The 17,173-nt window shown below is 37.5% G+C and overlaps 1 protein-coding gene across 1 annotated transcript; it reads left to right on the forward strand.

Moving 5' to 3' along the window:
* The first annotated feature begins 856 nt into the window (after nucleotides 1-856).
* ppm1ba (protein phosphatase, Mg2+/Mn2+ dependent, 1Ba) lies at nucleotides 857-16,857 on the forward strand. Its single transcript, XM_079248378.1, has 6 exons — nucleotides 857-1,099; nucleotides 9,239-10,155; nucleotides 10,501-10,618; nucleotides 11,958-12,072; nucleotides 12,688-12,745; nucleotides 15,770-16,857. The coding sequence occupies exons 2-6, from the start codon at nucleotides 9,268-9,270 to the stop codon at nucleotides 15,797-15,799; spliced, it is 1,209 nt and encodes a 402-aa protein (XP_079104504.1). The 5' UTR covers nucleotides 857-1,099; nucleotides 9,239-9,267; the 3' UTR covers nucleotides 15,800-16,857.
* The last annotated feature ends 316 nt before the right edge of the window (nucleotides 16,858-17,173 follow it).

Here is a 17,173-nt window from a genome sequence, read left to right on the forward strand (position 1 = left end):
TGAAGATGGAAATGAAAGAAATATAAAATATCCATAAAAGATGGAAAATAACACCTAAAATGAATATATTTAAAGTTATTTATACATATATATAGGAGAGAATAAGGAAAAGGGACATTAAATGTGAGAATTCTTCTAGGTTTTACTCATTGTATTTATATTTTTACCTATATCTATTTATCAACATATACTTGATATATATATATATATATATATATATATATATATATATATATATATATATATATATATATATATATATATATATATATATATATATATATGTGTGTGTGTGTGTGTGTGTGTGTGTGTGTGTGTGTGTGTGTGTGTGTGTGTGTGTATTGCAGCCAAAACTAAATCTGCCCTGGCAATTGCTTCCTGTTTTCGGTTTTTTTTTTTACACAGATGACACAAACTCATATATCCCCTGCACTTTGCACTGTTGCAGCTCAAATACTTAAATAAATGGGGGTGATAGCTTTAGAAAAAGAAACCAACAAACAAAAAACACCCAATCGATACAAAAAAGACTCTCAGCCTAAATCTAAATGTTAAAGTTTAGATTTAGAAAAGTCCTACTGTCCTTTCAACATCTACATTATCATATTATAAAAATTTATATTTGATTGACCTAATATTTGACCAGTCATTGCTGAGTTCTGAATATGCTCCTGTCCAATCATAGCGGAGAGAAACAAACTGGCTCCTCCCCTAAAGTAAATACTGAAATGGTACGTCATCTGCCTCGTACGTGTAGCTTTAGCCAAAAAATTAGCTTGCTGTCAAAATCATAGATACACTCTGCCTTCTCGAAGGTTTTTCCCCCTACCGACAGTCATCGTTTGAGTTCTTGATTTGTAGCTCCCTATATTTAAAGACCCAAACATGTATATAAAAGCCTTATTCCGCTGCAGAGATATGCTGAAAGGAGAACTTACCGTGTGAAATGCTAGCTAGCCCAATCAAAGCTAGCTGACGACCAAGGGGCCGAGAATCGAAAGCAGCTGCCAGCAGTAACCAGTCTTAAACCAGCACATCTGCTTTATTTTACTCTAAGCACAACAAGGAGGAGAGATTGAGACAGTTCGTTTCATACAACGTAAGTAACGCCAAGTCCTTCCAACAAGCAACGACACCGGTTGGTCAGCCGCTAACGTTCAACATTAGACAGCACTTTGTTAACTTCGCTAGCTGCTTATCATGTATGTCATGTAAGTGGCCTCATGTTAATTTAAGAATCGCAGACTCTTAACCAAATGTTTATTATGGATCAGAGTCGTGAATTGTAGTTATTTCTCTGTATTTGTGGGCATGGTTATTATATTGGCAATGCTAATGTAACGCTTGTTAATATGTCCCACTTGGAGAAGTTGACGTTGCTTGTTGTTGCATGTTATCATTTTAAGTCAGTTACATTATAATGTTGTGCATAAATTAAACTACTGTATCAACCTTTGCGTTTTAAAAATAAACATGAAAGATACTAACACAGTTAACGAACGTTGATAAGTGAAAAAAATGGCATTTAATTAATTTTTTTTTGGGCATGATGCATGCAGTGATGTTTTTTCTTCATAAATCTGGTCTACAAATGTTTGCAACAAGTGTGGAGGTGTTTAAATGATCTTGATGGCTGTTTGTTCGGTATATAGTTTCTCAATAAGAGGTCCATATAGTAGACTCTTAATCCAAACCAACTCTGTACCATCACTGAGAAATAACAATCCTGTAATCAGTTTGTACTGTAATTAAATATAGCCCATGCTTTAGGGTGGTGACTATATGGTTTTGTCCCGATTCGATTCCGATTTTTTTGGGTGCCAATTCGACATAAATTGTTATTCTCATAATTCTTCGATATTGCTGATTTTTTGTAGATTAAAAACAAAATAAATATATAAAACTTTTTTTTCTCGTCATTTTACTTAATTTAAATGAGGAAAAAACAACACAGTAGCCAGACCATTATTCTGCTGCTATAATGCCCAAAATGACAAGTTAAAAGATCAATAAAAACAATAAAAATGACCAAAAACTTATAATGGATTATTTTTATTTAGTGGGGAAAAAAATGTGAAGCAAAAAAAAATCCCAATTTTCTATTTTTCAATTCGATTTTCCCACTCCTACTATGCTTACTTAAGGTGCTAGTCTGTGTTGTATTCTGCTTCTGTATGTATGAAACACCGCCACAGGATTTAGCTTGTTTTACTGCTGTGTTGTGGATATTTTTTATTGGGTTGTGGATGTGGCTGTGCAATTGGCAATGTTTTTGTGTGACAGTGTGTTCCAGAAATGGCAGCATAATCAGTGGCATGTTTGTGTTGGCACCCTTGTGTGAAATCCTGCTCTAGCCATGCTGTTTTAGTCTCTGACTACTGTGAGTCTATGGGCTTGTCCAAAGACATTTATCTCCACTCTTTTGGTGGTATCTGTTTTCACTGTTTTCCCTGCACATCCAGATGTATGTTCAGATACCCTGTTAACTGAACTCTTGTTTGTATCAAGAAGGTTAGATGGATAAAGTGTATGCATGTGGCTGGACAGAAAAAGACTAGGGATAATTGCAGATACATTTTCTGATAACCCTGTTTCAGATTTTAGAATTAGGATATTACACAAACACTTTGCATGGGCTTTTACAGTTTGTCCCATAGGTATTGCTCCTAAACCATTTATCATGTGATAAGTACTCTCCTTGTTGCACCTCATCATATGTCAACTTTTGATGCCTGGAAGACAAATTAATGGCAGGCAGACTTCTGGACAGAGAGCAGGTATATACACGCTCACATGCGCTTTTGTTGCCAAGAAACCACTCACAGTCTAGTATAACATGACACATTTACTCTCCGTCCTCTTTGGGCATGGTCTGATAGACTCCAGTCTGGTCAAATAACTGGTCCATAGTTCCAGACGCCATTGCTTTGAAAAGGATTATGTTCAAAGAGCCCTTATTCTGGGAAATTGACAGATTCTGATATTACTTTCATGATGAGTCATCAGAGTGTTGCCCCTCTTCATTTTAGAGAAAGCAAGAATTTCATTGTTGGTCAACCTGATTCTCTGAATCAAAAGTATGGACAATTTGCAACACAACCAAGTTTTAAAAAAAAAATAAAAAAAAAATCAACTTAATCATAAGTGGAAATGCAACAGTGGATGCTTAATCGACAGAAAGATGATCCCAGACTGAAAGAGCAAGACAAGCATGTTAGGAGAAATTGATCATTTACCAGTACTGTCAGTATTCGTGTTTTTCAGCTTAAAATGTAAATGGTTGATGGACTGTACTTAGTTCTTTTCTAGTCACATGTTGATCACTCAAGAGGCGTTTACAAAGTGTGACAAGTGTCAAATTCACCCATTCATATAGGTCTTCTGTTGTTGTACAAGTGCTTTCTCATATCATTCGCATCCACATTGTTATAAGCAAACAAGGAGGCAAAATGGGGTCCATTGTCTTGCCCAAAGACACTTCGGCATATAGTCAGAGGAAGCCTGGAATTGACCAACTTTCAGGTTGGAAAACTATGACTATCATCCTTATCTATTGCATAAATAATAAATCTTAACTCGAAATTAATGAAAAAATATGTGCAAAACCACATGTCATAGATAAAACCCACTGTATTTGTTATGATTGCTTTGGCAGTTTCCCAGTCTCATTAAAATCATCTTATTTTATTGCTTTATGACAGCTGAGAATATACACATTTAAATAAACACAATCGGCAAATTTTGGTCGTCATTGGCATTTTTAGGCTACTCCATCAATTTTCACTGTAGTAAACTTGGTGAAATATCAGTTTACAATCATAATTTTGAATATTACTTGAAGACCTATTTTCATTCGCTAACATTCGTTGTATAATATGTATTTTCAGTCTGTAAAAGATTTTCTAAAACCAGAATTATTTGCACTTTAGATACCAACCACTCAGTTCAAAGTATCTTTCCAAAAAGGTGATTGACTTTTTCACTGAAAGAATCAGATTAAGGAAAACAAATAGTTTAAAAAAAGTTTGTAACTTTGATATAAAATAAGTGTATAGCTCACATTTTAAGAATTGGTTTAAATGCCATTATCTCTTCATGGGAGTTAGGTCATGTTTGATTTTGGAGAAGTGGCACAGTAATTTTCTCTTTTTCTTCTCCTAAAATGAAACTTGTTGGTCATTTGACTTTGCTTATCATGGTGCCTGAAGACACTTCTGTTTTCAGAGATAATATTGATGTTTGACGTAGGTGGTTTCAGACCACAGGAATATTTTCATAGTCCTTACCAGTGTTTGAGTAGTTATCATAGTTTGTATCTATAATGCAGCAGCTGCTGACAACCATAGTAAACTGAACTAAGTTTTTAATGTTTTTTTATTTTTCCAGTATGAAGGGAAACTTTTTTTTTTTTTAAACTTTTTTTTTTAATTAATCATTCGGAATTAAATAATTCAGAATGAACATATTCTCCTACGATTTTACATGAAAATAATGAAGGTTTACACGAAACACGTCCTCACTTAATTCCTCTTTAGAGTAGCAGGTTGGGAAGGGTTCTGATTGGACAGAGGGTGCATGTGACGTATGACGTATACCGGAAATAAACAAAGTTGGCTCCCTGTTTCTCGTCTTTTCAGTCGTAACTTGTAAAAGCTACATAATAAGTACCAGTTTTGCCGCTATTTTTATTATAAGTACCAGCTCAACATGGGCATACTACTACACTTTTTGCAGCAACTGAGAAGGAGAAGAAAGATAGACCACTGAAGATGGGAGGCAAAACAACGCACGTCATCAAAACAGGACAAGGTGACGGCAATGCGCAAAGCGAATTAACTTGGAGCGGAATTAAGATTTACATAACAGAGGAACTAAATGGTTCGGAATTAAAATGCGAATAAACCAGCCACTTACATCAGAATTAAGTTTATTTCCGAATAGAAATTTGCATTAGGAATTAAGTGTTTACATGGTCATTTTTCATCAGTTTAAAGCAGAATTAACTTTTATTCGGAATTAAAACTCACATGTATGTAGCAATTGAGCAGAAAGATTTTTGTAGCACGACTAAATCCGTTTTAACACCCTTTAGCCTTAAAAAAAATCCAATGCATCAGCACTCCTTACATTGCCTCATGAATGTTCACAAACACATGGACACACACTGGCATGGCCGTGCAGTCCTCTTGTCACATGCTGTAAGGACTAGCATCAACTTATTGCTATGGAAGCCACTCAGCTGCCACTCCAAGCTGTGTAACCACACAGAAAAAGGGCTCTTGTTGACGTCACTCCCCTGAGTTATAGATGCTGGTAATTTTTCTTTTTTATTAGATCAGTGGATTATTGAATATGTTACAAATTTGTTTTACTTCGGGTTTTTTTTTTCATGATTGATTTGATGAATATTGTCATCCTTGCCTTTATACATTATGTATGCTGTGGCTGCATAGTTGAGAGGCCAGTTTGTTTTAGTAATTTGGCAAATAGCTTTTATAAATGCTTAGTGATGAATAGCATGTTGTGGATGAATACATTTGTTTTGCATGTCATTAGTTTCATGCTTTTGACTGCAAGTGCTTGTTGGGTCTTTGATATCAATCAAATGTGTATATAAGCTACACACTTGGAGCATATTCTCTGTTCAAAAAAATAATCTGGTTTGTCATGGCCACACTAGGGCTTGGCGATTACTTGATTTAATCAATTAATTCGAATTTGCTGTTTGTGAAGATTTATTTTTTATGAAAATCGGGATTTTTTTTGCCCTGCCATCACCTTTTGGCTTCTGTGACATCAGCGCACTCCCGCTGGAACCCACAGAAACGCATAAACACAACAACATGGCAGCTAGCAACGTACAACAAGTGTCCCCTCTGTGTTTCCATTACATTTTTTTTGCAAAATAAAAATGATATTTGTACATTTCGACTAACAACAATTGTGATTTGCGGGTGTTTCCAATGTTTAGCACATTAGCATCAGGTTTAGTAAAATCTCGTTTCTCTCGTGACATTTTTCAAAAATTGCAGTTAATGCAAAGTGAACACGTAGCGTTATTTTAGGGTTTTCTACTTACTGTGGAGAATTTGCTTCAGACTTTCGAAGCTTTTCTCCCTCGCTTTCTTTAAGAATTTAAGATTTGTGTTTGGAAGATTTGTGTTTGGAAGTGTAATGGAAAAGTGTTTCCATTACACTTTTGCAATATAGTTCTATATTGAAATGTCTGAAAAACCACCTCTTGAGATTGTAAAAACTTTTATAGCAGCGGTTTTTTATGGCGATATTTAGTTTTTGCGCAGTTCTAGGTGTAATGGAAACGCAGGGTTTTCAGTGTGGGAGGGGGCATTGTCACATGCCACAGGGGTCTGAAACCAGATGCAGTTGACAGGCTTGTCTTTCTTGCCAAAAATGTGTAAATTAAACAAAAAACAGCAAGAATGTAATAATACATGTATGCTAGAAATATAGCTTTAATTAACATTCATGAATTTTTAAAAATAGTATTTTGTATCAAAGAGGTCAATTTTCTCTAAACACATGTTAAATGTAAAGAAACATTCATTTTTATTACCTCATTGCCAATGTGGGAAATTGTTTTGGCTATTTAATGTCAAAATACTCTAAAATGAATCACTATTTTTCTTCCAAGAGTAGGCATTTTTATTTATTTATCAGTTTTTTATTTTAGAATAAAGTTACACAGATGAAGTGAGGCTTATTCTTAAATGTATGATCAAAACTTAAAACCTATCTCACAGTGGAAACACACTAAATGCAAACATGTTGTTTCTAATGTTTACAGTGGCAGTGCCTGCCATCTCTTTTTACAATCTTGTTTAACAGCTTGTTTAGTTGCACTTCAAATTTAGGTAAACTTCTAGGTTGACTGCAATAAAAGCATTTTTGAAAAAGAATCATTTTTGACATTTGTCTTTTTTTTCTTTATAGTAAGGGGAAAAAATAGATTAAAATCAGAAATCGGATTTGGTTTAAAAAAAATGGGAGATTTTATTTTTTGGCCATATAGCCCAGCCATAGACCACACTAATACAATTGCTTAGGTTCTTTGAACATACTTTAGAAATAGTCATAAAAAATGCTCAGTTTAAATAAAACACTGACCACAGCTCCTATTCTTGGCTAGCTTTTCCTGCATTGAAAATAATCAACAAATGAAGTGAGGAAGACTGAAGAGTAAAGTACAGTAAGGCAGCTCTTACACCTTGACACATATCCAGTACAGGATGGTAACTGCCACAAAACCAGTGGATCTGTTGTGTGAGCAGTTAAAACATTTGTAGGAGCAGGTTGTGATGGTCACTAATCCATGGCAGCAGACAGGAGAAGACTGCACACACAGTGAGTCCTTTATTATGTCAATACAGGGCTCAAACTAAGTCATGCAAACACACGCAGTATTGTGTATATTTCCTTTGCAGTTGTAATAAAAAAAATAGTGTGCTTTCAAGGAATCTTGTTTCTCCTCAGTTACTTTTTTTTTTTTTTAGATCATAACCATACATATATGCTGTGGAGTGAAAGCAGCATTAAGATAGACATTTTTTGGTTGCAATTGAAATATATGAGGGGAAAATAAGACATGTTTTGGTTGCAATTGAAATATATGAGGGAAAGATTAGGTGCAATTTGTGATGTTGCCAGTGTAGATTTGGATATTTTATGTAGCCGGAGATAGGTGACTTTACATTAAAGACTAATTGCTTGACATATAGATTGGGATTGTCCATTAGCTATTGTGACATTGCGTTTTCAAGATGGGACCATTAAACCCATTGTTTCATCAATTGGTTAGGTGGCACCATTCAGCTGTGCGTGAACATATTGCTGGAGAAACAGATGATGTTGTCAGTTCTTTCTATTTGCCAACATCAGTGTTTGGGGCAGCAGTGGTTCACGTGATTGAGTAGATTGTCCAGTAACCAGGAGGTTGGTGGTTTGAGTCTCACTAACTTCACTTTCAGTTAATCTGTTGTTGTGTCCTTGGGCAAGACACTTCATAACCCCTTCATAATGTTTGGTGGTGGTCGGAGAGGCTGTTGGCGCAAATTGACTGCCATCGGTTATTCCCCCCCCCCCCCCCCCCCAATCGTTTTGCCTCGGAGCAGTTGTCGCTGCACTATCACAAAGTATGAATGTAGAGGGAATGAATGAGTGATTGATGGATTCACTGTAAAGTGCTTTGACAAGTGGTATATAAATCTAATCCATTATCATGTTTTTTATTATAATGTATTTCATATCAGTAATCAGTTAATACAGCCGGAAATCACTTCAGTTGCGTTAGTATAAATAGGCAACGAGAGTATGATTTTGCCAAGTTTTGACAATAAATTTATATCAAACAGTTAGAAACTGAATCCATGAGTATGTCTGCATTGTGTATGATATTTTCAGATATTATGCACTTGCTAAAAATTACTTTGGCATGGCCAAAAAGCCTGATAAGTAATCTGAAAATAAGAGTGAATATGTTCACGTATGATTCACAGTCGGCACAAGGTTGATACAGAATTAGTCTCTATCAAACAGCCTAATGTTGTTCATTTAGTTAATGCAAATGCAGTTACTGCCAAATATCATCATCTTGAACACTCTGAGGAGTTTAATGCTTTTAGTAGCCGGTTCTGCCTGGCCACAGAAGCTTTTAAGCTTCTCCTATTCTGTTTAAACATAAACCAAAGTGGATGTGCTATTTCTGGATACAGAGCTATGATTACTGTTTAGTTAAACTATTTCTTCAGGCCAGTATCAAGGGGGGGGGGGGGGGGGGGGCAAAACGTCTCACACTCTGAAAGAGCCTAGCTGTCCAGGTCTTTCGCATTCTCACAACAAATCTCTGGTAGATCTTTGCAGGGTTTACATTTTCAGACATTCATCTAAATAAAATATAAGAAATAGCTATTTTTTTTTTGTTCCTTTTTGTTGAAATGTGAGCTACTGATAACGAAGATTTACAGGACAGCACAGCCAAAGTAAGTCAGTTACAACTGCCAGCCACAGTTTGTGCCACCAGGAGCACGTTTACCATGTTGGCATATGCAAAGAAAATCACAAGCATGTCATTGCAGCTGATATTTTACTTTTAGTGTCTGAGTGTTCACTACTGAAAATCCACTTATTGTACAGTGAAATATCCAGTATGTTATCAAAATACTCTTTAGTGTCTGACTTTATGCTTTTGTTCCTTGCTTGTGTCTTTTTCTCTTTCCCACAGTTGGCAGTGGGTCCGTCTAGGACAGAGCCATGGGTGCGTTCCTGGACAAGCCCAAAACAGAGAAGCACAACTCTCATGGTGAGGGTAATGGCCTACGCTATGGACTTAGCTCCATGCAGGGCTGGCGTGTGGAGATGGAAGATGCTCACACAGCTGTGTTGGGACTTCAGACTCCTGGTATGACTGACTGGTCTTTTTTTGCCGTGTACGATGGTCATGCTGGATCAAAGGTTGCCAACTACTGCTCCAAGCACCTTTTAGAACATATTATTACCGCTAGCTTAGGAGCTGGAGGTACACAGGGTGCCCATGTTGGATCAGACAGCTCCGCCAGTGACTCTCCTGCACCACTTGCTCCTGCAGTGGAAGCTGTGAAAACCGGTATCCGGACAGGCTTCCTGAGGATTGATGAGCACATGCGTAGCTTCTCTGATCTTCGAAATGGAATGGATCGCAGTGGCTCCACGGCAGTAGGAATCCTTCTGTCACCAGACCATTTCTTCTTCATCAACTGTGGGGATTCTCGAGCTGTTCTGTACCGCAATTCACAGGTGTGCTTCTCCACACTGGACCACAAGCCTTGCAATCCACGTGAGAGGGAGCGCATTCAAAATGCCGGAGGCTCAGTGATGATTCAGAGGGTTAATGGGTCGTTGGCGGTATCAAGAGCTTTGGGGGACTATGACTACAAGTGTGTGGATGGCAAGGGTCCCACAGAGCAGCTGGTTAGCCCCGAACCAGAAGTGTTTGTGATGGTTCGAGCACCAGAGCTGGATCAGTTTGTAATCTTGGCTTGTGATGGCATCTGGGATGTGATGTCCAATGAGGAGTTGTGCGAGTATGTAAAGTCAAGGCTTGAGGTGTGTGATGATCTGGAGAAGGTCTGCAATGAAGTGGTGGACACCTGCTTGCACAAGGTATGTTTGTATTGTTTTACATAATTGTGGCATGCTTTTCCTGGGGTAACTACTAACATTGCCATATCATCATATCCACTCTAAAGAAGTTTGCATTAGATTTGAATATAGACAGGTGTTCAAATAGAAAGTGAAACCTCACCTTCTGTCTTTTTTTTTTTTTTTTTAATAGTAATGCAGCAGTCCATATATGCACATCGTCTACTAATACAGCAGCAAATTGAGATGCAGACATTTCAATCGCTTGTTCCCAGGAAATCATTTGCACTTTTTATTTGAGCTCTACACAAAGTAATTCCATTTCATAAATGTTATCTATGTTTCTTCTGTTACCATCCAACCTAGGGGAGTCGGGATAACATGAGTATTGTGCTAGTGTGTTTGCCCAATGCTCCCAAAGTATCAGAGGAAGCTGTAAGGAGAGAAGCCGAACTCAACAAATATCTGGAGACTCGAGTAGAAGGTGAGAAGAAATGAATGGAGAGAAAATAAGAAACAATATTAACTGTATTTGAATCACATTAAGAATGTGGAATGTCTAAAAGCTTTTTTTTTTTCATCAGTCTTTCTGTTTCTTGTCCAAACAGCTGAGGGATAATTATTCTTTGTGCATTGCAGTTTATTTGGGGAATTTAATTGCGTTAGTGTTTAGTGAGGGAATAAGTACCTCGGTTAATGAAATGGTTGCAGTGTATTATGAAAATATCATATTCTTTACTTGCCATTACATGTTATTGTTTATCTAAACATCTTTATAGAAAGTTTGTTGTTCCAACTATTCTTCTTCTCCTGGCCTGCAGTTTTGTTTTTTTATTACTTTTATTTATTTTTTGTTTGAGGCTAGATGCATCCTTTTGGATGAAGCTGTGTATCATATGAGAATGTGTATTTTCTCAACTGTTTCTGCTGTTCTCCATTGTAAAACCAGCCAAGTTAATGCCAGCTCAGAACAGAAGAACGACACTATGACAGTCTCCTTTTCAACTTTAGCAAGGATCTCCCTTTTTATTCTCTATTCACTTATTTGTTCCTTTTCCTTTCTTCACAAACATTCACTGTCTTGTTTAGATGGATTCCCTGCTCTGGTCTTTCTGTTCGTTAGTGTTGGTTTATGTAAAACGAGGGCTTGTCAGCTGTTCAGGCATTTGCCTTTTTTGCCCTTTTACCAGTTGGCTAGCACGTTGGTGATTTACAAGATGAGAACATAAACTTATATCTATGGCAAGACCTCAAAAAGGAACGGTGTGACACAAAGAGGTAATGTGAGGACAGAATACGTTGAGATCATGTTCTCAAAATATGATCATAAAGTAGGTTAAAGTGGTTTAACTTCCCAGGAGGTGGTGAAATGCACCTTAGAATTTTAGTTTTATTAAGGTCAAGTAGAGTAGCTGTTTAGCTTGAGGCCCCATCTTATATGTGAAGACAGAATAGAGGGTGTGATTTTTTTTTTTTTTTTTTTTTTTTTTTTTAAATTTTTGTTAAGATTATTGTTATTAATATTATTTAAAGAACAGGACCTAGTGAGAGGAATGCTTTGGATTAACATTGGCCTGGCTTCATGCCATTCCCATCTCAGCTGCAGGTCTCATGCTTTCACCATCCTTCTTTACCAGACATGTTCATTGCCCCTGATTCACTTGTTTGGTTTCCATCATCACTTTGTTTCTCCTTTTAAAAAAAAAAACCCCAACATATTTCTATTTCTCTGCTCTGTTCCATGCCGCTTATCTTTCCACACTTTGTGGCTTTTATCAGTTCTGTTACCTTATTATGAAACCCATTTTCCTGTTTGTTTTTAGAGATGCTGTCTCGGCCGGGGGAGGACGGGTTCCCAGACCTGGTAGCAGTGATGAGGAACCTGTCTACTGACAGTGGCATGCCCCCTCTGCCACCAGGGGGTGGTCTTGCCAGCAAGTAAGGATAACAATATTTTAACGGAGCAATTTTACGCCCCTTTTCTACCAGGGGACACAGTTCCCTAAGGTCTTAATGTAATTACATTTTTAGACCAAAATAACAGAAATTCCAAACAATAGCTCTCTCTCAACCCCACAGTGTCAACTATTTTTAAAGCAGTAGGTTTTATGGAGGGTGGACTGAGCCACTTGTCTCCACATTACCTCCCATTTCCACAGCAAGCCATCAGATTTCTCAGTTTAGCAGAAAACAAAGTACCTGTAGACCATTTCTATGAGTAAACTGGATAACTAGTAAAAATTAGTTAAAATAGATTACTAGTAAAAATCTGCTGTTGATAGAAAAGATTTAAAAAAGATATTTAAAAAAAAAGAAGATTTTGAACTTTCCCGTATTTTAAGGATACATTAAATGCACCATGATTTGAAGCTGTGGAGAGTTGTATGTTGTGAAGTAGAATAAAGCCATAGGTATTTTTACATCATTGTTGCCTGCTTTATATCCAGAGCCTGTGTCGTAACTTGATATTTCTAAGTTAGTTGTAATAATTTAAATATTTAAACTGATGTGAAAAGGCCTGATAACAATTTTGCCTTTACATTCTCCTTTCAGGCGAAAAGTTATCGAAGCAGTATACAACCGTCTGAACCCATACAAGGAGGAAGATGGGGTGAGTATCATTTTATGTGAAGAATATTATCTTTGATCCATTTATACACAGTACTCACATGAGTTCCATGCTGAGATCTGAGGCTGCATAACATGATTTAGCAGTCATTTGTTTCCTTAGTTTGTCTTTCATATTTGAGTTTTGACAACAAAAATCATAATTCTTAGTATTTTGTCTCACATAAGTCATATTTAATTAAAACCTATGCTGTGTAAAATGTAAGAAAAATACACTGATTTGGAAATCTCATAAACTTCTGTTTTTTTCCCAAAAGAACATAAACAACATTTCAGATGCTGTAACTGAGACATTTTACCATTTCATGGTAAAATAAGAATTGCTTGGAAATGATGGCAGCAACACATCTTAAGTGTTTGCCACAAATCATAAATAACTGCAGGGGCATTCGATAATTGGGTTAATGGGCAAAAGGTCAGTAACAGGACTGGGGATAAAGGCTAAAGGGAGCATTTCAGAGAGTTTGTCGGATGTTAAGATAACCACAGACTCACCAATCTGCGACAAACTGCATCTAAATATTGTGGGACAACTAGAGAAACTTTTGGAAAACATTGGGCAAATGATGAAACAAAAAATCCAGAAGCAGCAGTCTCACTGATCAACTCATTTGTCACTTTTGGGAAAAGTGTGGGTTTTCAGACATTTGCAAGTCATTACATTATGTTTTATCTTTTACGCAGCATTCCCAGTTTCCTTTTTGGTTGGGGGGGCGGCGGGGGGGGTATGTGTGGGAATTTGTGGAAATACTCTCCTGGGCTTGCCAGAGGTCTGTCCTGCACATGACTTCACATCAGTCACATTTACTTTACCTTATGATGTGTGCTCCTGATACCTTCTTTTATTATAGCGTATGGATGGTTGTGGCACATAACGCTGATCAGCCACAACATGAGAAACATCTCCCAGAGAGAATTGCTATTGGACAATTTCAGTGGATCTTGATCTTTTTGGTGGATTGTTGGTCTCGGACCGTGTGGATTGCTCTTTTTCTCACTTAGTGTATGACACTTACATCCAGATCTAAGAAGCGGAAAGCCAGACCATAGCTGTCTGTCTTTTTTTTTTTTTTTTTTTTGCCCTGCTCTACAAGCTGATCCTAAGGACGTGGTTCTTTTAGGCAGCTGTGCTGTTATCGTTGCTGTGGAGGTTGTTTGGCCTTCAACAAGCTTCACATAGTAGTAATATCAAAGTCCCACTGTGGTAGCTGTTTAAATCTTTAAAAATGTAAGAATTCCTCAAAATTGTGTTTATAGTGTAGAAATGGAACCATCTGAGGAAGTTAAGTAACTTTTCAGCTTCCTATGGGCTGTCTGAGCCTTGGCTGCCTCCCTACTCGACATTGCATCTGTCCTCCTCACCCAGCTTTGGCGAACCTGTCCTGCTAGCCTGCTGGCTTATTGTTTCATTGCTCCCTTCATGTTTTAAGCATATAAACTGCTAAGCTTTATTCTGCAGCCAGCATGGTGATTTAAGGCAGAAATGTTCAGTCATAGCTGGATTTTGTACCAAGATATTCTTTGCAACACACAAAAAAAAAACATTCAGATATAATTCATAAAGTACAAATGAGTTTCATCAGAGTTGGACTTAAATATTAATATGCATATAAATGACTAAATGTAAAGTTTCTCAGCAAGACACTGAATTAGAAGAAGACAAGCAATGCTGCTCACCTGTTGGTATTAATGTTGTGGCTGATGGGTGTGTGGATGTGCTTTTTAAAGGACAGATCAGAGGGTGACATTTTGACAGCTTTCAGAATCATTAGCTTTCCATTGTACACCACAGCCTGGTGTGTTCGTGTGTGTTCATGTGTGTGTGTCTGTGTCTGCTTTTGATGGAAATTACTACATTTTTATCGGGGAGCAGTGTGTTTGTTTAGCAGCTTGTAACTGGGGGTGATGTTTGCCTCAAATTGTTGTCTTTGAAGATTTAGTTATTGTCCGCTTTGCACATACGTTTACATACATGAAAAGATATTCCTTACTTGACAGCGATTTAACCCTATATAAGGCTACTAGCAGGAAAAAAACATCTTTGTATTATAGTTGCACAAAATGTGCTGATTTTACTCTACGTAGCTCAGCATGTACTGTAAGTGAAAATGGTGTGTAGTTAAAAATTCACACCTACACTCACACACATTGATAAGGGATGTATCAATATGTCTAACTGTGTGTTCACCCTCTGATTAAAGCAGCCCTCCTGTTTCATTTGGTAAGTGATCACATATATAACTGTTCCACCCCCACCCCCTTCTTCCAACCCCTCATGCATACAACCACACACACACAAACACACAATCTTCCAGGCATGTAAGTGGTGACCTGCAAGGCATATTCCTCTGTCACACCTTTTGTCAGTCTCTACTCCCTGCTCTGGTATACTCTTTAGCATGTGGAGCTCCATTTAGAGTTTAAGGTGTGTCTGTGTGTGTATGTGTGTAGACATGATTGTGTGGACTCTGAGGAAGATTGGTAAGGTGTTTCTGGTCCCGTCCATCCTTGTCTCACATTGCATCACAGAACACAAACACGCATGCACTGGCCCTACACGCATGCATCGCTGTCTCACTCAGTCTCTCAGCAGCTGCACGCAAGCATTCGACAGTCTCTGTTTCTGTGTCAGTCCCTGCAATAAGGCAACGTCCAGTGAATTATGTTGGTGTTTGTTTGTTTGTTTTTTTCATCACAGGAAGAATCTACAAAGTGAGGTTGAAAGTCTGCCCTGGCTTAAATTACTGTTGTAATTACTTTTGTAACTTTATTTCATTTGTTAATTTGTTTCCGGTGTGTTGTTTATAGGAAAACCATGCCTTGAAGTCCAGATTGGGGGTGAAATGATCAGTGAATATGACGTGATATTTTCTACTTTTTCTAACATCCCTTCTTTTTCTCCTGCTCTGTTACCCTGCTGTCCCTCCTCTCTCTTGTTTTTATTTCCTCTCATTTCTCCCTCTCCCCCTCTGTTGCTGTTTCCTCTCTCTTGGCTTTCCTCTTGCAGAGTGGAGCGGATTTGGAGTGCCACTGGTAGCTCTCCAGCACAACTGCCTGATCCCCCAAAATAAAAAGCAACAGGACCACTATTCCACATGAGATCACAATCAAACTCATCTTTTAATTTCACTGGGATTTTTTTTTCTCCCTTCCCCCTCACTGAGAGATGAATCAAAACAGAAATCCTTGTTTTAAAATGCACCTAATGTGTAAAAGTGCATATGAGATTTTCTTGGTTCTTTTTATGAACTAATTAGGGGGAAAGCTGCACTACAGAACAACATGTATAATCCAAAAAGAAAGGAGACACGAAGAAGCACAGTTCCTCTTGCCCCTTCTTTTCTTTGTGATGGCTGTTTCTGTTGTGGATTGATGGAGACATGGGAGCATACTTACTCTGAAAACATTTGGACTTTATGGTGCCTTGCTCAGACCAGAGAGAGAGAAGGGAGGACCACACAACTCTACAGCCAGCCAGTCATTACTGAAAACCAGCCACTTGCTTGCAAGACGCTGAAATGGCTGAAGTGATTTGCGGCATTATTTGTTTGAAGTGTAAACATTCTTGCATCTGACTTGGAGTTAATCGACCACACAAGCTTGCAACTCCTCTATAAGCTAGAGTCCAGTTGAGTCTCAGGGGTTCTGGGCATTACTGGTCCTCCAACAGGGCCCAAACCTTCATCTATGTTATCACCTGGCTTGCTGGCCTCACAAAATATCCCAGATTTAAAGCTCTTGAAGTCCTTACTATCCAACGACCTCTGGGTTAAAGCCTCAGATTTGGGGCCTGAAAGCCAATTTCCTGAGTCTCCACATCTGAACACGGGAGAACCTTAATGACTGGTTAACAATTTCACTTTGGCACATCTGTATTAAAACGGAAGACGGACTGGTGTGCTTCGCTGCAGTTGCATTAAACTCAAGTGTGACTCTTCTCGCACGTCTCTGCTTAATTTCTTCTTCTATCATCTCTTAAATGATGTAACAGTTTGCCACATTTCCTTTCTGTCGCCCTTTTTTTTGGGGCTTTTTTTTGTCCTTCAGGTCCTGAAAAGACTGCTGTCACTCACAAGACAGAATCATTAGCTTTGAGCCTGCTGTTTAGAATATAGAGATAAGAAATTCTATATTAAATTCATATATATATATATATATATATATATATATATATATATATATATATATATATATATATATATATATATATATATATATATATATATATATATATATATATATATGAATTTTATTTGTTTATTCATTTAAATTCCTAACCAGGGTATTAATTGTGGCCAAACAGATGTGTTGTCAGTGTGGGTGCATTTCTGAGCATGTGTTTGTGTGTGTAGACCAAAAGAAATCAAAGGCATGCACTAAAATTGTTCCAACACAGCGGCGTTCCAAAGAC

Source organism: Telmatherina bonti (assembly GCF_933228915.1).
Source record: "Telmatherina bonti genome assembly, chromosome: 11".
Taxonomy (NCBI): Eukaryota; Metazoa; Chordata; class Actinopteri; order Atheriniformes; family Telmatherinidae; genus Telmatherina; species Telmatherina bonti.

Bases quoted from the DNA above. Each gene is read 5' to 3' on its own strand.
- ppm1ba (XM_079248378.1), top strand. From the start codon at position 9,268: ATGGGTGCGTTCCTGGACAAGCCCAAAACAGAGAAGCACAACTCTCAT. The intron at 12,073-12,687 runs GTAAGGATAACA...TTCTCCTTTCAG, and splicing joins GGGGGTGGTCTTGCCAGCAA to GCGAAAAGTTATCGAAGCAG. The intron at 12,746-15,769 runs GTGAGTATCATT...TTCCTCTTGCAG, and splicing joins CATACAAGGAGGAAGATGGG to AGTGGAGCGGATTTGGAGTG.